Source organism: Marmota marmota, unplaced genomic scaffold (genome assembly GCF_001458135.2).
Source record: "Marmota marmota marmota unplaced genomic scaffold, marMar, whole genome shotgun sequence".
Classification (NCBI taxonomy): Eukaryota; Metazoa; Chordata; class Mammalia; order Rodentia; family Sciuridae; genus Marmota; species Marmota marmota.
In genome coordinates this window covers 7,055,849-7,075,343 of record NW_025999925.1, presented here as the reverse complement: position 1 = coordinate 7,075,343, position 19,495 = coordinate 7,055,849, and the positions used below count along the sequence as shown (strand labels likewise).

Below are 19,495 nucleotides of genomic sequence, written 5' to 3'. Positions count from 1 at the left end.
TATCTACAAAGCAGAAAAATTATCTAATTTATAGGGTTATTGTGAAAATTAACTAGTTAACAGCACCACTTAACATGCTAAAAAAAAATAGAGTAGTCATAGTTGATGGGACATCTGAGGGTCAAATCTCAGAAAAAGAAATGCAGGAAAATATCATTTTTATCTTTAAAAATGTCACAAATTTTAAAAGTATGTTGTCTGTTTTTCCTTACCTACACTCTGCTTCCCAGGAAAAAGGGAGCAATAAGTGATGATATTGTCAGATACAGCCTCACAAGTCCATGCTGTCAAATTTTCTAAAGTATGAAATAATATAAAACTAAGAATGCATATAGATTCTGGGTACTCAATACTGAATGGGAGTATGATACTGGCTGAACAACTGCAGTGGTCTCTAACAGCAGGTGGGATATCCAAGTCATCCAGTTCATTCCTGGCCTTCCAATCGGATTTTCAACAGACAAATATCTATAGTTCATTTTGTAAAGCTGAGGATATTCCAACTTCCAAAAATTCTTAGTTTCTTTTTACCATTTTAATCCAAGAGCCAAGTTTAGGATAAAATTGACTGACACCTCAATATTTTTCAGAATGTTAAAATAAAGGATTGTGTCAAATGTATTTGTATTAATTTCTATCCTGATTTATTAGTAAAGGGGGAGAAAGACATGCTTTACCTTCTCAAACTTTTTTAACCATCCTACTAAGAATCCCTGCCACAAAGCATGAAGTTCTCGGAGTTACTGATAATTTTCTCGTACACACATTCTTATGTAATGTTCTTACTTAACCCATTATATAAAACACAATTTTAATGTCCCAGTTCAGCAACACTTCCATGTGGATTAAACACAGTAATACTAACATGTGGTCAGCTATAAAACCAAACCCTTAGTACTTGCTCAGAAAATGTAATACATATTTCTTCATGAATGAAAACTTAATGTAATGAATTTTAACACTACCATTAAACCACTATTCCCTAAAGAAATGTTCCCCAGACTTCTAGTAAAGAAATTCAGAACTATACAGGACACAAAACATTAAAGGGCGACAGAGGTAGAGGAGGGGATGGGAAACTTCCAATGTATTTACAACTTTGTACTTTAACAAGAATGTATTTCTGGGCTAGGGCTATAGCTCAGTGGTCAAGTGCCTGCCTCGAATGTGTGAGGCACTGGGTTTGATCCTCAGCACCATATAAAAATAATTAAAGATACTGTGTTTATCTACAACTAAATATATATATATATATATTTTTTTTTTAAAAAAGAACATATTTCTTTTTAGGCTGTTCTAAATGTTAGCTACTCATTAGAATTACCTTTTGAGACACTTTAAAATGAAATGCTAAGGCTAGACCAAAACCAAGAGAAAGAAGAAGTATTTGTCTATATTATTATTATTATTATTATTATTATTATTATTATTATTATTATTATTATTATTATTATNTCAATCCCCAGTACCAAAAGGAGGGAAGAGGAGAGAGGGGGGAGGAGGAGGAGGAGGAGGAGGAGGAGGAGAAGGAGGAGAAGGAGAAGGAGAAGAAGAAGAAGAAGAAGAAAGGCATAGCTAGCCAGGCTGAGAACAATGAAAGTAGGTAAACTACTATTTAGTGTTTAAAAGACTACCTTGATCTGCTGTCTTCGTAGCATGGCAAGTTCTCTCATGTCTCGGAATGGCTGCAGTAAATACTGATAGAGTTCAGTTGTTGCTTCTGCAAGGCTGCTATAGGCTTCATCCTCCATCTGATATAAGTCCAGAAGCTCCACCATGCTCTCTGTGTTCTTATGCTTATCCAAGAGCTGTCAAGACAAGCAAGTTTCAATACTAAGAAAACTGAGTATAATAACCTATAAATAATTGTTCTTGCTTTTAACATGCTTCCTATCATGTGCTAGGAATGCTAAAACCCAGTAGCAAAAAGGAACTAAAAGTACTTGATTGCTTTTCACCACTCATCTCCATGTTTCAAGTGTCTCACTACTCAAGACCACATCCTAATTCATTTGGGAGGAGGGGAGCCCCATAATTCTGCCTAGCATAAAACCAATATCTTATAGTATTCCATAATAAAGAAGAAATAAAGAAGAAAAAGAATGGGTGGGGACATAGCTAAATGGTAGAGCATTTGCCTACCATATTCAAGATTCTGGGTTTGATCCCAGCACTGCAAGAAATAAAAAAACAAAAATCCTAGTTAGGGGATTGGGGTTGCAGCTCAGTGACAGAGTGTTTGGCCTGCAAGTATGAGGCACTGGGTTTGATCCTCAGCATAACATAAGAATAAATTTAAAATAAACATATTGTGTCCATCTACAACTAAAAAAAAAATTAAAAACAAAAAACCCTATTTAATTACTAATCTACAAAGTAATTCATTGACTCTTGCCTTTGTTATTTTACTGATTTTCCCAAATCTCTTGTAAATTTTTTCCTCACCCCGATTTAAAACTTTCCCTCCTTTTTTTTTCACCAAGATGGCGCCGAAAGCTAAGAAGGAAGCTCCTGCTCCTCCCAAAGCTGAAGCCAAAGCAAAAGCTTTGAAAGCCAAGAAAGCAGTGTTGAAGGGTGTCCACAGTCATAAAAAGAAGAAGATCCGCATGTCACCTATCTTCCGGCGACCCAAGACATTGCAGCTCCAGAGGCAGCCCAAATATCATTGGAAGAGCGCCCCCAGGAGAAACAAGCTTGACCATTATGCCATCATCAAATTCCCTCTGACCACTGAGTCAGCCATGAAGAAGATTGAAGACAACACACTTGTGTTTATTGTGGATGTCAAGGCAAACAAACACCAGATCAAACAAGCTGTAAAGCTCTATGACATTGATGAGGCTAAGGTTAACACCCTGATCAGGCCTGATGGAGAGAAAAAGGCATATGTTCGACTGGCTCCTGATTATGATGCTTTGGACGTTGACAACAAAATTGGGATCATCTAAACAAAGTCCAGCTGTCTAATTCTAAATATACTTTCTTTTTTCCAACAACAACAACAAAAAAAACAAAACATTCCCTTAATGACTTTCTTAAATTCATACCCATCACCTCCTTCCAGATTAAGGTGACAAAAAAAAAAAACTAAAACAAAAAACAAATGAACAAACAATATATGTTTGTATCTCTCTGCATTCCTTGGTACTCATGTGTGTACATGTTTCTCTAGATTTCATTCATTCATTCATTTCATTTTCAAATACTCTTAAGAGCTAGGCATACAAAAATATGGTTCTGATCCCTATGGACCTTACTGTGTAGTGAACAAAGAGAAACCAAATTTATTTTCAAAATGTCAAATTATAAGTATTTTATTGATTATGAAATAAGAGTTTTTAGAATAAAAGCAATAATAAAAACAAGAGTCCTATATGAAAGAATGAGAGTTGGGGAAAGGTGGTAAACTATAATACTAGTTTAAAATGGACAGAGAAAAATGGTCATACAAAAAAGCTTAAGTTGAAATTTAAAGAACCAAAAGAATCATATAGCAAAAAAATAGTACTTTATACTTATTCTTCATCTCTTGTCTACCTGGTAACAGTATCATTTCTCCCCCAAAGACACAAAATTCTTCTATTCCTAACCATATCTTTAAGTTTCAACTATCTTCCTCCTCGTTTCTTGCTTTTAGCAATCATATAATTTTTTCATATAATTATGCTTAATTTAGGCTTCAAGGGCTGGGGTTGTGGCTCAGAGGTAGAACGCTCGCCTACCATGCGTGAGGCCCTGGGTTCAATCCTTAGCACCACATGAAAATAAAATAAAAGACATTGTGCCCACCTATAAGTAAAAAAATAAATATTTAAAAATTAGGCTTCAAATTTCCTGCCCAGGTTTTTTGGCCAAAAGTACAACACTTTCATTAATAATCATTATAAATCAGAATCTATATTAAATTTCTTTTATAATTAAAAAAATGCCATACAAATAGTAACTATCATTCTGTTGTTTTGAAGCAACTACATGTAATCCTTTCCACTTTTTTTAATATTTATTTTTTAGTTATAGGTGGACACAATATCTTTAAGTGTTGCTGAGGATCGAACCCAGTGCCTCTCACAGGCTAGGCAAGCACACTACCTCTGAGCCACAAACCCAGCCCAATTTCCACTTCTTATATTGACTAAGTTGTCCCATCAAATCTCCTCTCCCAGGGCAACATACTATAAAACAATTACCTGGAGGTACTATGGAATGACCAAAGTAAAAATTGAGGAGGAACTGACACTTTGAAGGAGGAAAGGTCCTAGTGATTTTTTTTATTCATAGATTGTGGCCTGAGATTATGCCTCACTGAGCGGGTACCACAATAGGAGAAAGGCGCAACTGAAACTCACATAGAAGCCCAAAGTTTTGCTGGCTTGAAAAATCAAAGGTAAGAGAAGTTTGAGACAACCACAGCAGCTACAAGGCAAGAGGTTAATTCTAAAAAGGAGAAGGCCTAAGAGGAAGCAATCCCAAATATGCATATAAACTCTAATCAAATCTCTGGTGAATCACTGAAACTATACGTTCACATAGGCTCTAAGCAATACTGTATTTATGCATAAGAAATTAATAAATATTTTAATTGCTGTCTTCTGCAAGGGAGACAGAGTTTAGGGTTTGAATTCAGTCAGATTAACCATCTGTCAAAACAAAACTGTAAAAATCAACACTCTCGGGAGGAGCATAACAGAATCCATACACTACAAGTATCATTTACAATGTCTGGGATATAATCCAAAATTAGCAGATCTAAATAGATAAAACAAATTTCAGTACTCAAAAGACAACTAATGGAGAGCCACCACAAGATGAAACAGATTTGGGTTTAGCAGATTGATTTCAATGCAATTATTCAATGATGCTAATGGATATAAAGGAATTATGTTCATAAAGAACAAACGACTGAGGGTTGGGGCTGTAGTTCAGCGGTAGATTGCTTGTAGCACATTGTGAGGCACTGGGTTTGATCCTCAGCACCATGTAAAAATTTTAGATATTGTATCCATCTACAGCTGAAAAATATTTAAAAAACAAACAAACAACTGGACAATCTCAAGAAACAGAAACTAATTAAAAAATAAAGAAACATCCTGGAATTGAAAAATACAAAAACTTACAAAATACAAAATACAAAAATAAAAAATTCAAGGATGGGTATAGAGTATGTTAATGACAGTATGAGAACCTGAAGAAAGATTAAGATAAATTTACCTAATCTGAAGGAGATGGGAAAAATGAACAAGAACTCAGAGAACTGTCATAAAAACAATACATTTGAGTTCCAGCAGAAGAGGAGCAAATGGAACAGAAAACATTTCAAAAAATACTCCAAATTGGTTAAAGGCATCAATTTACATATTCAAGAGCCGTTGAGAATCCAAATGCAAAGTAACCCACAACCAGGCTATTACAGTCAAACTACTAAAAATCAAAGATGAGAATGATAAATTTTTAAAAGAACCAAAGAGAAATAACATTTAAGGTAAACAAGTGAATCGGAACAATGGGGCATGCCTGTAATCCCAGTGATTTGGGATTAGAGGAAGGCTGAGGCAGGAGGAGCACAAATTTGACGCCACCCTAGGCAATTTAGCAAGACCCTATCTCAAAATAAAAAGAGAGGTAATCCAGTGGTAGATCCTGCATACTGCAAAAAAAAAAAAAAAATGAGAAGAAGAAGAAGAATAAAAAATGAAGATACAAGGGTACAAACAAATGCTGACTTTCAAATCAGAAACAGTAGAAAACAGAAGACAGAGGGAGATATCTTTAAAATGCTGAAATTAAAGGGAAAGAACAAACAACAACCCACACCTGTCAACCCAGAATTACATCCAAGGAAATAATTTTCAAGAACAGATAACAGGCCTTGAGAGGCTGAGGCAGGGGACCACAAATTCAAATCCAACCTCAGCAAAAGCGAGGTGCCAAGCAACTCAGTGAGACTCTGTGTCTAAATAAAACACGAAAAAGGGCTGGAGATGTGGCTCAGGGGTTGAGTGCCACTGAATTCAATCACCCCACACCCCACCCCGCAAAACAAACAAACCAACCAAACCAGATAGCAGTGGTATATGTCTGCAGTCCCGATTTATTTGGGAGGCTGAGACAGGAGGATCATCTGAATCCAAGAGTTTGAGACTAGGTATGTAGTTAGTGATAGAGTATAGCATGTTTGAGGCTCTGACTGGGTTCAATCCAAGCATTACAACCAAAAAAAGGAAAAGAAAAAAAAAATGGGAGCATAACTCAATGGTAGAATTTATGCTTAGTGTGCACAAGACCTGGTTTAATCCCCAGCAACAACATAAAAGAACAAAATGAACGTTTTTCCAAAACAGTGAAAACTGAGAGAATTCACTAACAGCAGAAGGACACTACAATTTTTTTTTTTCATTTTTTAAATTTCCGGCTAAAGGGAAATAGTACAGATGAAAACTTGGATGTTTGGGAAATAAACAAACAAAAAATAAATAAATATATAAAATGGAGGTACTGTGGCCAACTACAACTAAAAAAATTAAAATAAAGTTTTAAAAGAATGGAATGTCCCTATAAACAGCAAATAAAGTGAACTTCAAGATACACAGTATTAATGGAGATAATGTTGAGCGTTTCTAGACCAAAGATTTAATTCATCAAGAAGATATACAGTCATAAAAAAGTGTGAATTAGCTATGCTTATTGTGTATTCACCTGTAATCCCAGCCATTCAGGAGGCTGAGGCAAGAGGATTTTCAATTTCTAGGTCAATCTCAGCAATTTAGCAAGGCCCTAGGCAATTTAGTGAGACCCTGTCAAAAAAAAGGCTGGGGATGTGGCTCAGTGAAAGCACCCTTGGGGCTCAATTCCCAGTACCTTAAAAAAAATTTTGCTAACTTAATAGACAGAATTGAAGCAAATTCAGAGTTGGAGGTGTCTAACACTCTCAGCAATTGATAGATTAGAAAATTTCAGTAAAAATAAAGATCTGAAAATACTATCAACCATCTTATTTGTCAATGACTGAAAGATATCAAGGCAGTTCTAGGGGCTGGGGAGGTGACTTGTGATAGACTGCTTGCCTAACATACATGAGGCCCTGGATTCAAACCCCAGCAAAACAAACACACACACACACACACACACACACGAAGGCAGACCCATGCTAGGCTATAAAACAAGTCTCAAAAACTGAACAAAATTGAAATATTGAGTATATCTGCTGACCACAATGGAATGAAATAAAGGGAATGCCCTGAACTATCTGGAAATTAATATACTTAAAGATATAAAAAAAAAGAAGCATAAGAGACATAAAAACATTTTGAAATGAATAATGAATGAAAGTACAACCTATTAAAATTTTGAATTCTGGCATGTAAGAAGATTGGAAGTCACTGTCATCCACACAATAAGAAAATAAGCTAAACAACTGAAAATCAACAATTCTTCTTGGAATCCATCAGGGAACTGAGGTCACAGGGCACTCTGTCCCTAAAATTGGCAAGGCAAATGGTCAAAGAGAATCACAACTTACTGGAGGAGAACCCCAAGAACAGAAATCTTTGAGGGAACCATGGAGGTGTGTGTCTGTAATTCTGGAGACTGAGGCAAAAAAAAAAAAATTGCTTGAACAAGGATTTCAGCACCAGCTTGGACAACATATTAAGACTTTGCTTCTTAAAAGAAAAGAAACATCAGTGGGACCCAAGACTAACGTAGGAAAACTTGAACTACAACTGGCGAATTAACACAGTTACAGTATGGAAAGTATGAGAGTTAAGGACAACTGGCCTTGCCCTCACAGTTTTGAATTTTATCTTCTAGATCAGGCTCTTCATATGAAAATTACAGAAAAGCCCCCTCATACTTTGGACAAGGAAAGCAATCAATTATTTTGAAATAAGTACAGAGAGCATTCTGTTCTTAATGAGGTCTGCCATTAAGAGAAAACTATTTTATAGAAACTTGCTGACTAAAAGAAGGGACATACCCAACACATGACTTTTCTTTCCTTCTTGTCTTGTCATAGAATGCCTGGATAGTGGCGAACACCGAGAAATACTTGTGAAGGTGACAACCCAAGGGCACAGGCTCACTAAAAGTCAAACCTAATAGGACTATAGAACACTTCCTCTTCACCCAATATGGTATAACCACTCACAGGGCTCTGGTATTTTAACAGGGATTACAATGGAAAAAAGAGCATGACTCAAATTCTATATATGGAGTCTCTAGGGAAATCAAAAGACAAGAGGGGACAAAAAGACCACCACCAGATGAAATTTTAGCTCAACACATAGAATAATCCAGAGGGAAATGCTAGAAATCAAGGCATTAAGAAAAATGAAAGAATGTCTTAGATTGTACAAAGGAAGAAAATCAGTGAGCAATTACAAAAGTTACTGTATTTTTACGGCATAATCATCATCACCACCTAAAGGCACACCATTTCTCAGTCCAAAAATTGGTTTATAACTTCTCATCACATAATTATCACGTGGTATAATTCTCTTCATCATGCAACTTAAAAGGTAAACACAGCAGCAATGTATTCACCAGTGGCATATGGATCTTCTCTTGTACTGATAACCATGAGTCCAGAATTCCTGGTGCATGTGTACTGTCAGTACATTTATGAAAGCCTGCTTATGTACTAATTGTGTAAACTCATTTTACATGAGTGAACTGAGGAATGAAGGTCAGATAACAAAACCAATGATAGCAGCACATAATCTTCAAATTGGAGATTAAATACTTATTAAATACTTTGCTAACACTGTAGTAACTTTTCTCAAGTGTGATATTTCCACTAACACAACTAATGTGTTAACTTTTTTTTTATATTAGACTGGAAAAAATGTCAATTAAACTGTCATGAAGAATTGATGTGTCAATTTGAACTATTCAAATTTAATGTACATTCCTGAGTATTCCATGCTCCTAATCTTACAAACACATTTAGTAATAAATGATTTAAGTAATCAGCATAATTTTTTTTAAAAAGCTTAACATATGGGCTGGGGCTATAGCTCAGTGGCAGAGTGCTTAACTAGCATGCGTGAGGCACTGGGTTCAATGCTCAGCACCACATAAAAATAAATAAAATAAAGGCATTCTGTCCATCTACAACTACAAAAAAAAAAAAGCTTAACATAATGTTTCACCCCGCCTTTTTTCCAAAAAATATTTAGCATAAAATCTACAATGATTATGCAGTGAGTATACATATAAGGTGATGGGAACACCAGAAGATAAAGAAAAAGAGATATGAACAGAAGAAACATTCGAATAACTCAATGTGCCAAAATTAAAGACAGATACCAAGACAGATACCAAAACACAAATCAAATAAACAAACAGGATAAGTAAAAAAAAGTACCAAACAGGATAAGTTAAAAAAAAAAAAAAGAAACTACAACTGAGCATATCAGAATCAAGTTGCAAAAATCAGACAAAATCTTGAAAGAATGTCTGTAATCCCAGAAGCTTGGGAGGCGGACTCAGGAGGATCACAAATTCAAAGCCAACCTCAGCAAAAGTGAGGCACTAAGCAACTCAGTGAGACCCTGTCTCTAAAGAAAATACAAAATAGGGCTGGTGATGTGGCTCAGTGGTTGAGAGCCCCTGAGTTCAATCCCCAATACCCCCCAAAAAAATCTTGAAAAAAGCCAGAGGAAGGGAAAAAAAAGCACTACCAATAGAAGAGAAATACACGGGACCTCAGAAATAATGCAAGAAGACTGGAATGAAATATTTAGAGTGTTCAAAGGAAAACTATTCCCCAATCTAGAATTCTATATCCAATGAAATTATCTTCAAAGAGGGAAAATTATCTGAGAAGGGATTTGCTGCCAGCAGATTACCTTGGAAGACATGTTAAAGCTAGGCGTGGAGGTATGTACACATCTGTAATCCCAACTATGTGGGAGCCTGAGGCAAGAAGATTGCAAGTTTAAGGCCAGCCTGGGTAATTTGGGGAGACCCTGTCTCAAAAATAAAGATGAGTCAGCATGGTGACGCATGCCTGTAACCCCAGCGGCTAGGAGGGCTGAGACAGGAGGATCACAAGTTCAAAGTAGGCTTTAGCAATGGTGAGGTGCTTAGCAACTCAGTGAGATCCTGTTTCCAAATAAAATACAGAAATAAGGCTGGGGATGTGGCTCAGTGGTTGAGTGCCCCTGAGTTCAATTCTGGCACCACAATAAATAAATAAATAGGGCTAGTGATATAGCTCAGTGGTAGAATGCCCATGGGTTCAATTACCAGTACCAAAAAAAAAAAAAGGGGAGGAGGAGGAGGAAACAACAACAGATCCTCAGTAAGGGTCCACTTCACATCCACAGAATCAATTTGAAACTCAATAAGATCGTCAAGTGATGAGTATTCATTAATGTTTCAGAAGCACTGCTTCAGTGAATAATATTCCCATACTAACCCTCACAGAAGTGTCAATTTTCATATTTACACTATTGTGACATATAACTTATTTTTCCTAAACCTTAATTCCTCCTCCTCTTTCTCTAATTACATTTACTATTATTCTGTTTTAGATTTTAGATCATGAGCCATGATCTAAATGAACTAAAGCATTTTTGCTATTCTAAAAAAAAAAAAATTTCAAAAAAATAAAAAACACTTTTCCTACCTAAAACAATCACAGAATCATCTTCAGCTTTAGAAGACACATATAGAGTGATAAAATTACCTTAGTCTTATCTCCAGCACTAGTCTTCTTTATCTTCAGGGTTAGGGCCATTCATTACAGTTGGATGGTTTAACAATGGCCTTTAAACTAATTCTTTACATTACGGTGACTTGCTTGGTTTTTTAAAAAAAATCATAATTTAGCTCTTTATTCATAACAAGAAATACTGAACCAATCATGAAGATATTCTGATTCTTCTAATAGAATAGTGCCACTAACTTTAAAAACTGTCACTTTAGAATACAAGGGAATAAACTGAAAAACTGCAACAGAAAAATATTCAACAAGCTGTTTTAATGTATAAAGACCAATATTAAAGTTCAAATGGAAAAACAAGAGGAAGAGACAATGGCCTTACCAGCTACCACAGCTCATGTAAGCATCAAGAATAATAAGTAATAAAAAGAGTTCAGACAGTCAGGCATGTTAGTATACCTAAAATCTAAGACTATGGGGAGGATGAGCCAGGGGGATTCCAAATTTTAGGAAAGCCTGGGCAACTAATGAAATTCTGCCACAAAGTAGAATTTTTAAAAAGGAATAGGGATGTAGCTTAGAGAAAGAGCACTTGTGTAGCATGTGCTAATAAACCCTGGGTTTGATTCCCAGCACACACACACACACACACACACACAAAATCAAATTGTTGTCTTTACAACAATATGAATTCTAGAAATTTGGGGTGAACTAGAACACTTGCAAGCACGCTTGAGGCCTGGGGTTTGATCCCCAGTAAAAAAAAAATAAAACAAAAACAAAATTTAAAAAACCTAGATCAATAATTTAAATGTAAGTAGAATCATAAAAGGGGAAAAATCAGGTTGTTTGTTTTAAATAATCTTGCCATGGGGGACTTTAAGCGTGGCTCAATATCCAGAACCTATTAAATTAAAGACTAATTTTACTGCAATATTAAAACTGGCTACAGAGCCATACAAAATAAATTCAGGGTCTAGAGGTAGCTCAGTGACACAGCACTTGCCTTGCCTAGCCTGGGTTCAATCCCCTGCACACAACACAACACAAAACAAGAAATAAATGACACATACACAAAAAAATTTTAACACACATTACCATTTCCTGAGGCAAGCAACACAATTAAAAACAGGTAAAGAATGAAATGGGTTCACAGAAATGGCTTCTGAACAAATGAAGACTCAATCATAAGGGAAATGCAAAATAAATTACAAACAAAAATATTTCACTGATAAGATCAGAAGTTTTGAAAATGTTTTCAAGAGCATACAGAAACAAAAAGCAGCCTGAGGCAGTGAAAACTGGCATATCCTTTACAGAAAACAATTGAAATAAAACCCATATTCCCTGTACATCTGAAACTCCTCACAGAAAATTATCCCTCATATAATTGCACATGTAAGAAATGATATACAATCTTAACAGAAACAGCAAAAGACCAGCAAGAACTATAAGTCAAAACAAATCTATAGCTGGGTGTGGTGGTACATGCCTATAATCCCAGCAGCTCAGGAGGCTAAAGCAGGAGGATTGCAAGTTCAAAGGCAGCCTCAGCAACTTAGGGAGGCCTTGCCTGTAAATAAAATACCAAAAAAAAAAAAAAAAAAAAAAGACTGGGGATTGTGGCTCAGTGGTTGGTTAAGCACCTGGGGTTCAATCCCCAGTACCAAAAAACCAAACCAAACAAACAAACAAACAAAAAAACCCAAATCTATACAATAGAGTATTATGTAGCCATTAAGAAACAGCCTATTGAAAGGGAAAAAAATCCAACAAACAAGATATATATAGGGTAGATAGTATGCTATCATTTGAACTATTAAAAGGTTGTATCTGTGGATATTTGTATTGGGATGCTATCTGAAAGATACACAAGAAACTCATGAACAGGTATCTCAAAGAAAGGGAAACAACACACAAAGACATGGGAGAAAAGGTTAAGATTTTTGGTTTGTTTTCTGGTACTGGAGATGGATCCCTGGGGAAAGTGCATATGCCAGGCAAAGTCCTTTACTACTGAGCTAGATCCCCAGTTGTCATTTATATTCCTTCTAATAATCACCCATGAAGCAAATGTGTAGATTTTTTTAAAGTAAAGTTTCATACTTTATTCCTTCTTCACTTCCAACTCAAAGGTATTCTGGCTCACACATCCAAAGTGAGGCATTAAATTATCCCCTTCACCGTAATATCCAAAACCACACACAAAACTTTTCTAAAAGATCAGGTATGAAAAGTCTGAAAATGCCACATCCTTCTCTTCCTGTGTCCCCATTTCTCCACCACAATTCTAAAAGCTAATTTAGATATGGAATCATCTACTTTAAGTTACATGTGAAAAGCAAGATTAGGGACTATTGGCAGGTGCTAAGGAATGATCAATTTCTAATCATAGAGTCCTTCTCCGGTTACAAAAATCAGCTCAACTAAAGGCAAGGGTGCATGTAGCAAGCACATCAGAAATAGAATGATATTCAGGAAGGCTAGGACAAGAAAACCAGGGTGGGAGGGGATCAACACTAACGTAATATGAGACTAAAGACATGAATCACACATGGAACACTATGACTGAGTTTCAGAGTAAACAAAACTGTTAAAAGAATGACAAAAACCCAGCGGCAGCAGCATCTATCAATAATAAATTTCCTCTCGCCCCAACTTCCATTTCTTTGAGTTCCACTTTAAGGAACACTAAAGCAAATTCAACACAAACAATATAGACTATTTTCTGCCAAAATAAGAACATCAGATCACTATATACTCATTAATTAATTTATAATAAGCTCTATAAAATTGTATTACAACTAAGAATATCAGGGGTTTTCAAATATTAACATATTTATATATTATTTCCCACATGTCTTTTACTTCAAATAAAATAGGGCTTTACAAAGCTATTATGCAGCAACTAATCTTAATACTCTTCTAGGTGCCCAGGGCATCTCATCTAATACTGCTAATTTATTAACCTGTCTTGCTATAAAGTTTTGTGTTTTTCCATCATGAGATTACCTTATAAACAATTATAATTTCAATCAGTCAGGTCAATCTACTTTAAGTATCTGAAAATAATCTTAAAATAAATAATTGGAATACACTTTAACGGGGCACAATGGTACAGGCCTGTAATCCCAGCAACTTGGGAAGCTGAGACAGAAGCATTGCAAATTCAAAGCCAGCCTCAGCAACTTAGTGAGACCCTTTTTCAAAATTAAAAATATAAAGTGGGAGGCTGGGGATATAGCTCAGTTGGTACAGCACCTGCCTAGGTGTGAGGTATTATGTTCGAATCTCAGCACCACCTAAAAAATAAAGTGGTAGGATGTGGCTCAGTGGTTCAACACCCCTGGGTTCAATTCCTGGTACCAAAATTTACTAGACAGACATCCATCTAAATCATTTCCTATAATTCATAATAAAAAAAGTCCCATAATTCATGATAAAAGCATTCAACAGGGGGCTAGGAGTATGGCTCAGAGGTGGAGCACTTGACTAGCATGCAGGAGGCCCTGGGTTTGACCCCAAGCACCTTAGAAAAAGAACTTAACAGAAGGAAGAATAAACACTATCTTCCTAAGCAAAAACCGACAAAGTCCAGGGAATAAAAACTAAACTTTAGACATTTGTACATTATAAACTGTGAAATGCACAAGATGCTTTAAATAATGCATACACATAAAAAGAGTAAAAATAAATTATAACGAAAACTGGACTATTTAGGATAAAGATTATTTGGGATAAAGAATGACCTATATTTAAAATGTGGAAAATACATCTAAAATAAGGATGAGCCAGGGTGGAGCAGGTCTATAATCTCAGTTACTAGGTAGGCTGAGGCAGGAGGATCCTAAGTTCGAGAAGACTGACAATTTAGTGAGACCCTGTCTTAAAAATTTTTTAAAGGGTTGGGGATATAGCACAGTAGTAGAGCACTTGCCTAGCACACTTCCCGGGGTTTGATCATCAGTACCACAAAAAAATAAATAATATAAATAAAAAAATGGGGAAGACAGAAGTTTTTCAAATTTGAGAGCACTCAACTGAGACTGAATAAGAATGCAGATGGAAATGAATGTGAATACAATAAGACTTCTAAGGATTTCTGAATAAGGGCTCAAGAGCAACCAACACAACCATAAAGACATAGTAGGACTCAGGATAAGATAAATGTAGAGCAAGGACCTGGAAAGTAAAGTTTTGGATTATTCTTTTTTATTTTATTTTATTTTTTCAGTAATAGGGATGGAACCCAGAACCTCTCATGTGTTACTGAAGAACTCTACCCAGAGCTACAGCCTCAGCTCTTTATATTTTTTATTGAGACAAGATCTCCCCTAAGTTGCCCAGACTGGCCTTGAACTTGTGATTCTCCTGTCACAGCCTCTGGAGAAACTAGGATTGTAGACATGCATAAATTTTGGATTGTTTGTGAACTTTTTCCAAAGTTATTTTCCTCTATTGAATCACATTACAGACATAATGTAGAATTTCATAAAGCATTAATTGAATGTAAATAAATACATCTTCCTTTCACTTCTTTTTAGCTTCCAGATACCTTTTTTATTTGCTCATGTCTCAACTATCTGATACCTAAAAACTCTGCTTAATGCAAAAATTTCTCTAGCAAAAGGGCTCACAACTTTTATCAGGTACTTAAAGGAGTCAATGACAACAACTTAAAAATTAAAAAAAAAAAATTTTTTTTAACCTGAGCTGATGGAACTGAGTAGAATAGTGGATGGTTATTAGATTCTGGAAAGTGGGGGAGACAGAGGGGAGAAGATACTGCTTAATGGGTACAAAGTCATAATAGGAAGGGAAGAATACATGCTGATATTCTATTATAGAGGGTGGTTATAGACAATATTATATCATATAATCCAAAACAGGAGAAAATTCTGAATGTTCTTATCACAAAGAAATGATAAATATTCAAATGACAGATAACCTAAGTATCCTGAGTAGATCAACATTTAAATGCACCAAAAAACCACATTATACTCCAAAACATCTATAATTATTATGTCAATTTAAAAAACTTGGGCTGGGGATGTGGCTCAAGCGGTAGCGCGCTCGCCTGGCATGCGTGTGGCCTGGGTTCGATCCTCAGCACCACATACAAACAAAGATGTTGTGTCTGCCGAAAACTGAAAAATAAATACTAAAAAAAATTTTTTAAAAAAAACTTTCCTATATTCCCAATAAATCATGGCAAAAGATAAAACTGCCAAGTGACTCTATGCCACTTATTCCTTTCATTGGTGGCAGGATCATCTCTTCAACTTTGGAATTATAGTTGGATACAGATATAGTCCCATCTACCCAGGAGGCTATAGTCCCATCTACCCAGGAGGCTAAGACAGGAGAAATGCAAATTCCAGGTTAGCTTTGACAATTTAGTAAGACCACATTTCCAAATAAAGAAAAAAATAACTTGGGATTATAAAACTGTTAATATTTTTAGCTTTTCATCACTGTGAAAAAATACCTGAACAAATCAACTTAAAATGAAGATTTATTCTGGCTCATGGTTTCAGAGGTTTCAATTCAGGACTGCTTGAACCCATTATCACCTTAGGCCTATGGTGAGGGAGAACATCATGCTTGGGAGGACATGGTGGGAGCAAAGCTGGTCACCTAATAGCAGCCAGAAAATGAAGAGCAAGAGGAAGGAGCTGGAGACCCCAATATCCCCTTTAAGGGAATACCTCCAAAAACCTACCTTACTTCCACTATGCCCCACCTCGGAAAGGGTCTACCACCTTCCAAAAGTGGATAGATGTATTTACCATACACCCGTAGAGGGCAACTTAAGATCCAAACCATAACACTATTCTTACAGATTTTTGAGTAATTTTGAAGTCCCCAATATAAAATTTAAACTACAATCTCCTATAAAGAGTTTCATAACTTTTTTCTCTAATGTGATATCAAACCTAGACTGCCTGCCTCCTTTTGTGGGGGGAGGGTGGTGGTACTAGGGATTGAACTGAGCCTCACACATGCTAGGTAAGCATTTAATCACTGAGCTACATTTCCCATCCCTTTTTAGTTTTATATTGAAACAGGTCTTGGTAAAATGCCCAGGCTGGCCTCAAACTTACAACCCTCCTGCCTCAGCCACCCAAGTAGCTGAGATTACAGGCTGTGCTACTACCCAGTTCCATTTTCTCTTAACTAAGGAGTTATATAAGAAGCAACATGCTACCAGGCATGGTGACCCATTCCTATAATCTCAATGACTCAGGAGACTGAGGCAGAATAGGAAATTCAAGGCAAGCATGGGCAATTTAGTGAGACTTGCCTCAAAATATAAAATAAAAAGGACTGGAGATAGTTCATTGATAAAGTGCCCTTGTAGTTAAATTCCCAGTACTGCCCCTCTCCCAAAAAAACAACATGTAATCTATAAATTAAGTCTTCCTAATTAAATTGCTGTTAAACATGAAAATAATTATCTGCTTGTGAAAAGGAGTGACTCAGAATATTCAACAGGAGGGGCCTATCCCACGAAATGAAATTGGATCTGTGGCTCTGGGACTCCTGATTTTTTTTTTTTTTTTTTGGTACCAAGGATTGAACCCAGGGGTACTTAACCATTGAACAACATCCCCAGCCTGTTTTTAATATTTTATATAGAGACAGGGTCTCAACTGGGTTGCTAAGTGCCTCACTAATCTGCTGAAGTTGGCTTTGAACTCTTGATCCTCCTGCCTTAGCTTCCTGAGTTGCTAGGATTACAGGCATGGGCACCAAGGTGGGCTGATGAATCATTTTTATGTTACCTTTGTATTTTGTATTAATTATTATTAATACTGTTAATAATTAAATAACATTTAGAAAATATAAAGTAATGAGCCAAACTGATACTTAAAAGTGATTTTCAGAGTCTTCATTTTATAGATAAATGGGAATTCTGGCTACATTTTATTCCTGGGGAAATATGTACCTTTCATTAAAAGGCAAATACATGTCATGTGCAGAAACCAACTTTAAAATGGATCAAAGAACATTTAAGAATCTCGTAGTGCATACACTGGGACAGATGAGGCATTTGAAAACACTAAGGAGAATGAAATTTCACTTAATATCTTAAGACTCTAGGAGCACATACATACAGATACCAAATACTAGTTTGTAAAACAACCCATTTTATACTGCGTAGGAAAATTATAAGAATCAACAACTAATGAAAAGTAAAATTATATATATATGTATTTTTTTTCCTTCCAAGATGGAAAATAAATAGGTGCTACAAATACTGCAGTACATCTAGCCTTGCTGTACCTTCCAAGTCGTTAAGTCAGAAAGTAATTTAGAATTATCACCAAGGAAACACACAAACCAACCTGGATAACCATGATGTTCTGTGGTAAATTCTGGGGTAATGAGATTCTTAAAAGCTTGGCACATATCTTTTTTTTTTAATACTTATTTTTTAGTTTTCGGTGGATACAACATCTTTATTTCATTTTTATGTTGTGCTCAGGATCGAACCCAGTGCCTCACGTGTGCTAGGCAAGCACTCTACCACAGAGCCACAACCCCAGCCCTTGGCATATATCTTCTATAATGGATTCACATTTCAAAAAGTGAACATTAGGAAATGGTTCAGGTAGCAATTCAAGGATGAGATGAAGCAAAATTTACATTAACCATCTGGTAACATTATTATCTAAAGTGCTTGGCCTTCCCTACAATAAAAACACAAATTCCAGTATTATACCTATATAATACAAAAACATAATGAATTACATTAATATGCCAGATAGTGGCATTTCAGTCAACTATAGACCACACACAAAGGATCCCATAGGATTATGTTGGTGAAAAAACTCCAATTGCCTCATGACATCACAGCCATGGTAAAGTCATAAGTGCAATGCATAACCCACTTGTTTATGACACTAATATAAAAAAACCCACTGTGCTCCCAGTTGTATAAAGCAGAACACAGGCAAGTATATATAACACATGATAATGGTAATAAACAACTATGTTACTGGTTTATGTATTTGCTATACTAGACTTTTTATCTGCTTATTTAAAAAAATAATAAAACAAAAAGTTAGCCAGGTATAGTGGTAATCTCAGCAACCTGGGAGGCTGAAGCAGGAGGACCACAGTTTAAGGGCAGCTTTGACAAGTTAATGAGACCCTGTCTCAAAAGAAGATTTTAAAAAGGGCTGGGGATGTAGGTCAGTGGTAAAGTACCTCTGCGTTCAATCCCCAGTACTGCCTAACCCCACCCCATAAAAAAAAAGAAGAAAGAAATTAAACAGTGAGATGGCCTCAGACAGATCTTGAGGTATTCTAGAAATCACTGCTATCATAAGACAGACAGCTTTATGTATGTTATTGCCTCTGAATACTGTCTAGTGGGATAAGATATAGAGGTAGAACAGAATTGTACTGATAATACTGGTCCCTGTACAAGCCTTGACTAATGTGTGACCTTGTGTCTTAAATTTTTTCTTTTTGGTACCGGGGATTGAACTCTTGAACTCAGGATGCTTAACGACTGAGCCACACCTCCAGCCCTTTGTTTTTTTTTTTTAAGAGATGGGGTCTCACTGAGTTGCTTAGTGCCTTGCTAAGTTGCTGAGGCTGGCTTTGAATTCATGATCCTCCTACCTCAGTCTCCCAAACCCCTGTGATTACAAGGGTGTGCCACTGTACCTGGCTTAATTTTTAACCACAATAATCATCTTGTTTAAAAGAAATTTAACTGAAGCTCAGTGGTAGAGAATTTACCTAGAATGGGTAAGACCCTGTATGTGATCCCCAGCACTGAGGGAAAAAAATCTTAAAATTAAAAAAAAAAAAAAAAAA

At 36.0% G+C, this 19,495-nt stretch overlaps 2 protein-coding genes across 2 annotated transcripts in view; one reads left to right on the top strand and one right to left on the bottom strand.

The window, feature by feature from the left end:
- Jmy (junction mediating and regulatory protein, p53 cofactor) overlaps nt 1-19,495 on the bottom strand; it is an 83,681-nt gene that overhangs the window by 48,633 nt on the left and 15,553 nt on the right. The window contains 1 exon segment of the mRNA XM_015497894.2: nt 1,635-1,808. Within this exon segment, the coding sequence (XP_015353380.1) occupies nt 1,635-1,808 (174 nt within the window).
- LOC107152312 (60S ribosomal protein L23a-like) lies at nt 2,465-3,002 on the top strand. Its single transcript, XM_048800190.1, has one exon. It carries the CDS (start codon nt 2,484-2,486, stop codon nt 2,946-2,948), a length of 465 nt encoding a protein of 154 aa, XP_048656147.1. The 5' UTR covers nt 2,465-2,483; the 3' UTR covers nt 2,949-3,002.

Bases quoted from the DNA above. Each gene is read 5' to 3' on its own strand.
- LOC107152312 (XM_048800190.1), top strand. From the start codon at position 2,484: ATGGCGCCGAAAGCTAAGAAGGAAGCTCCTGCTCCTCCCAAAGCTGAA.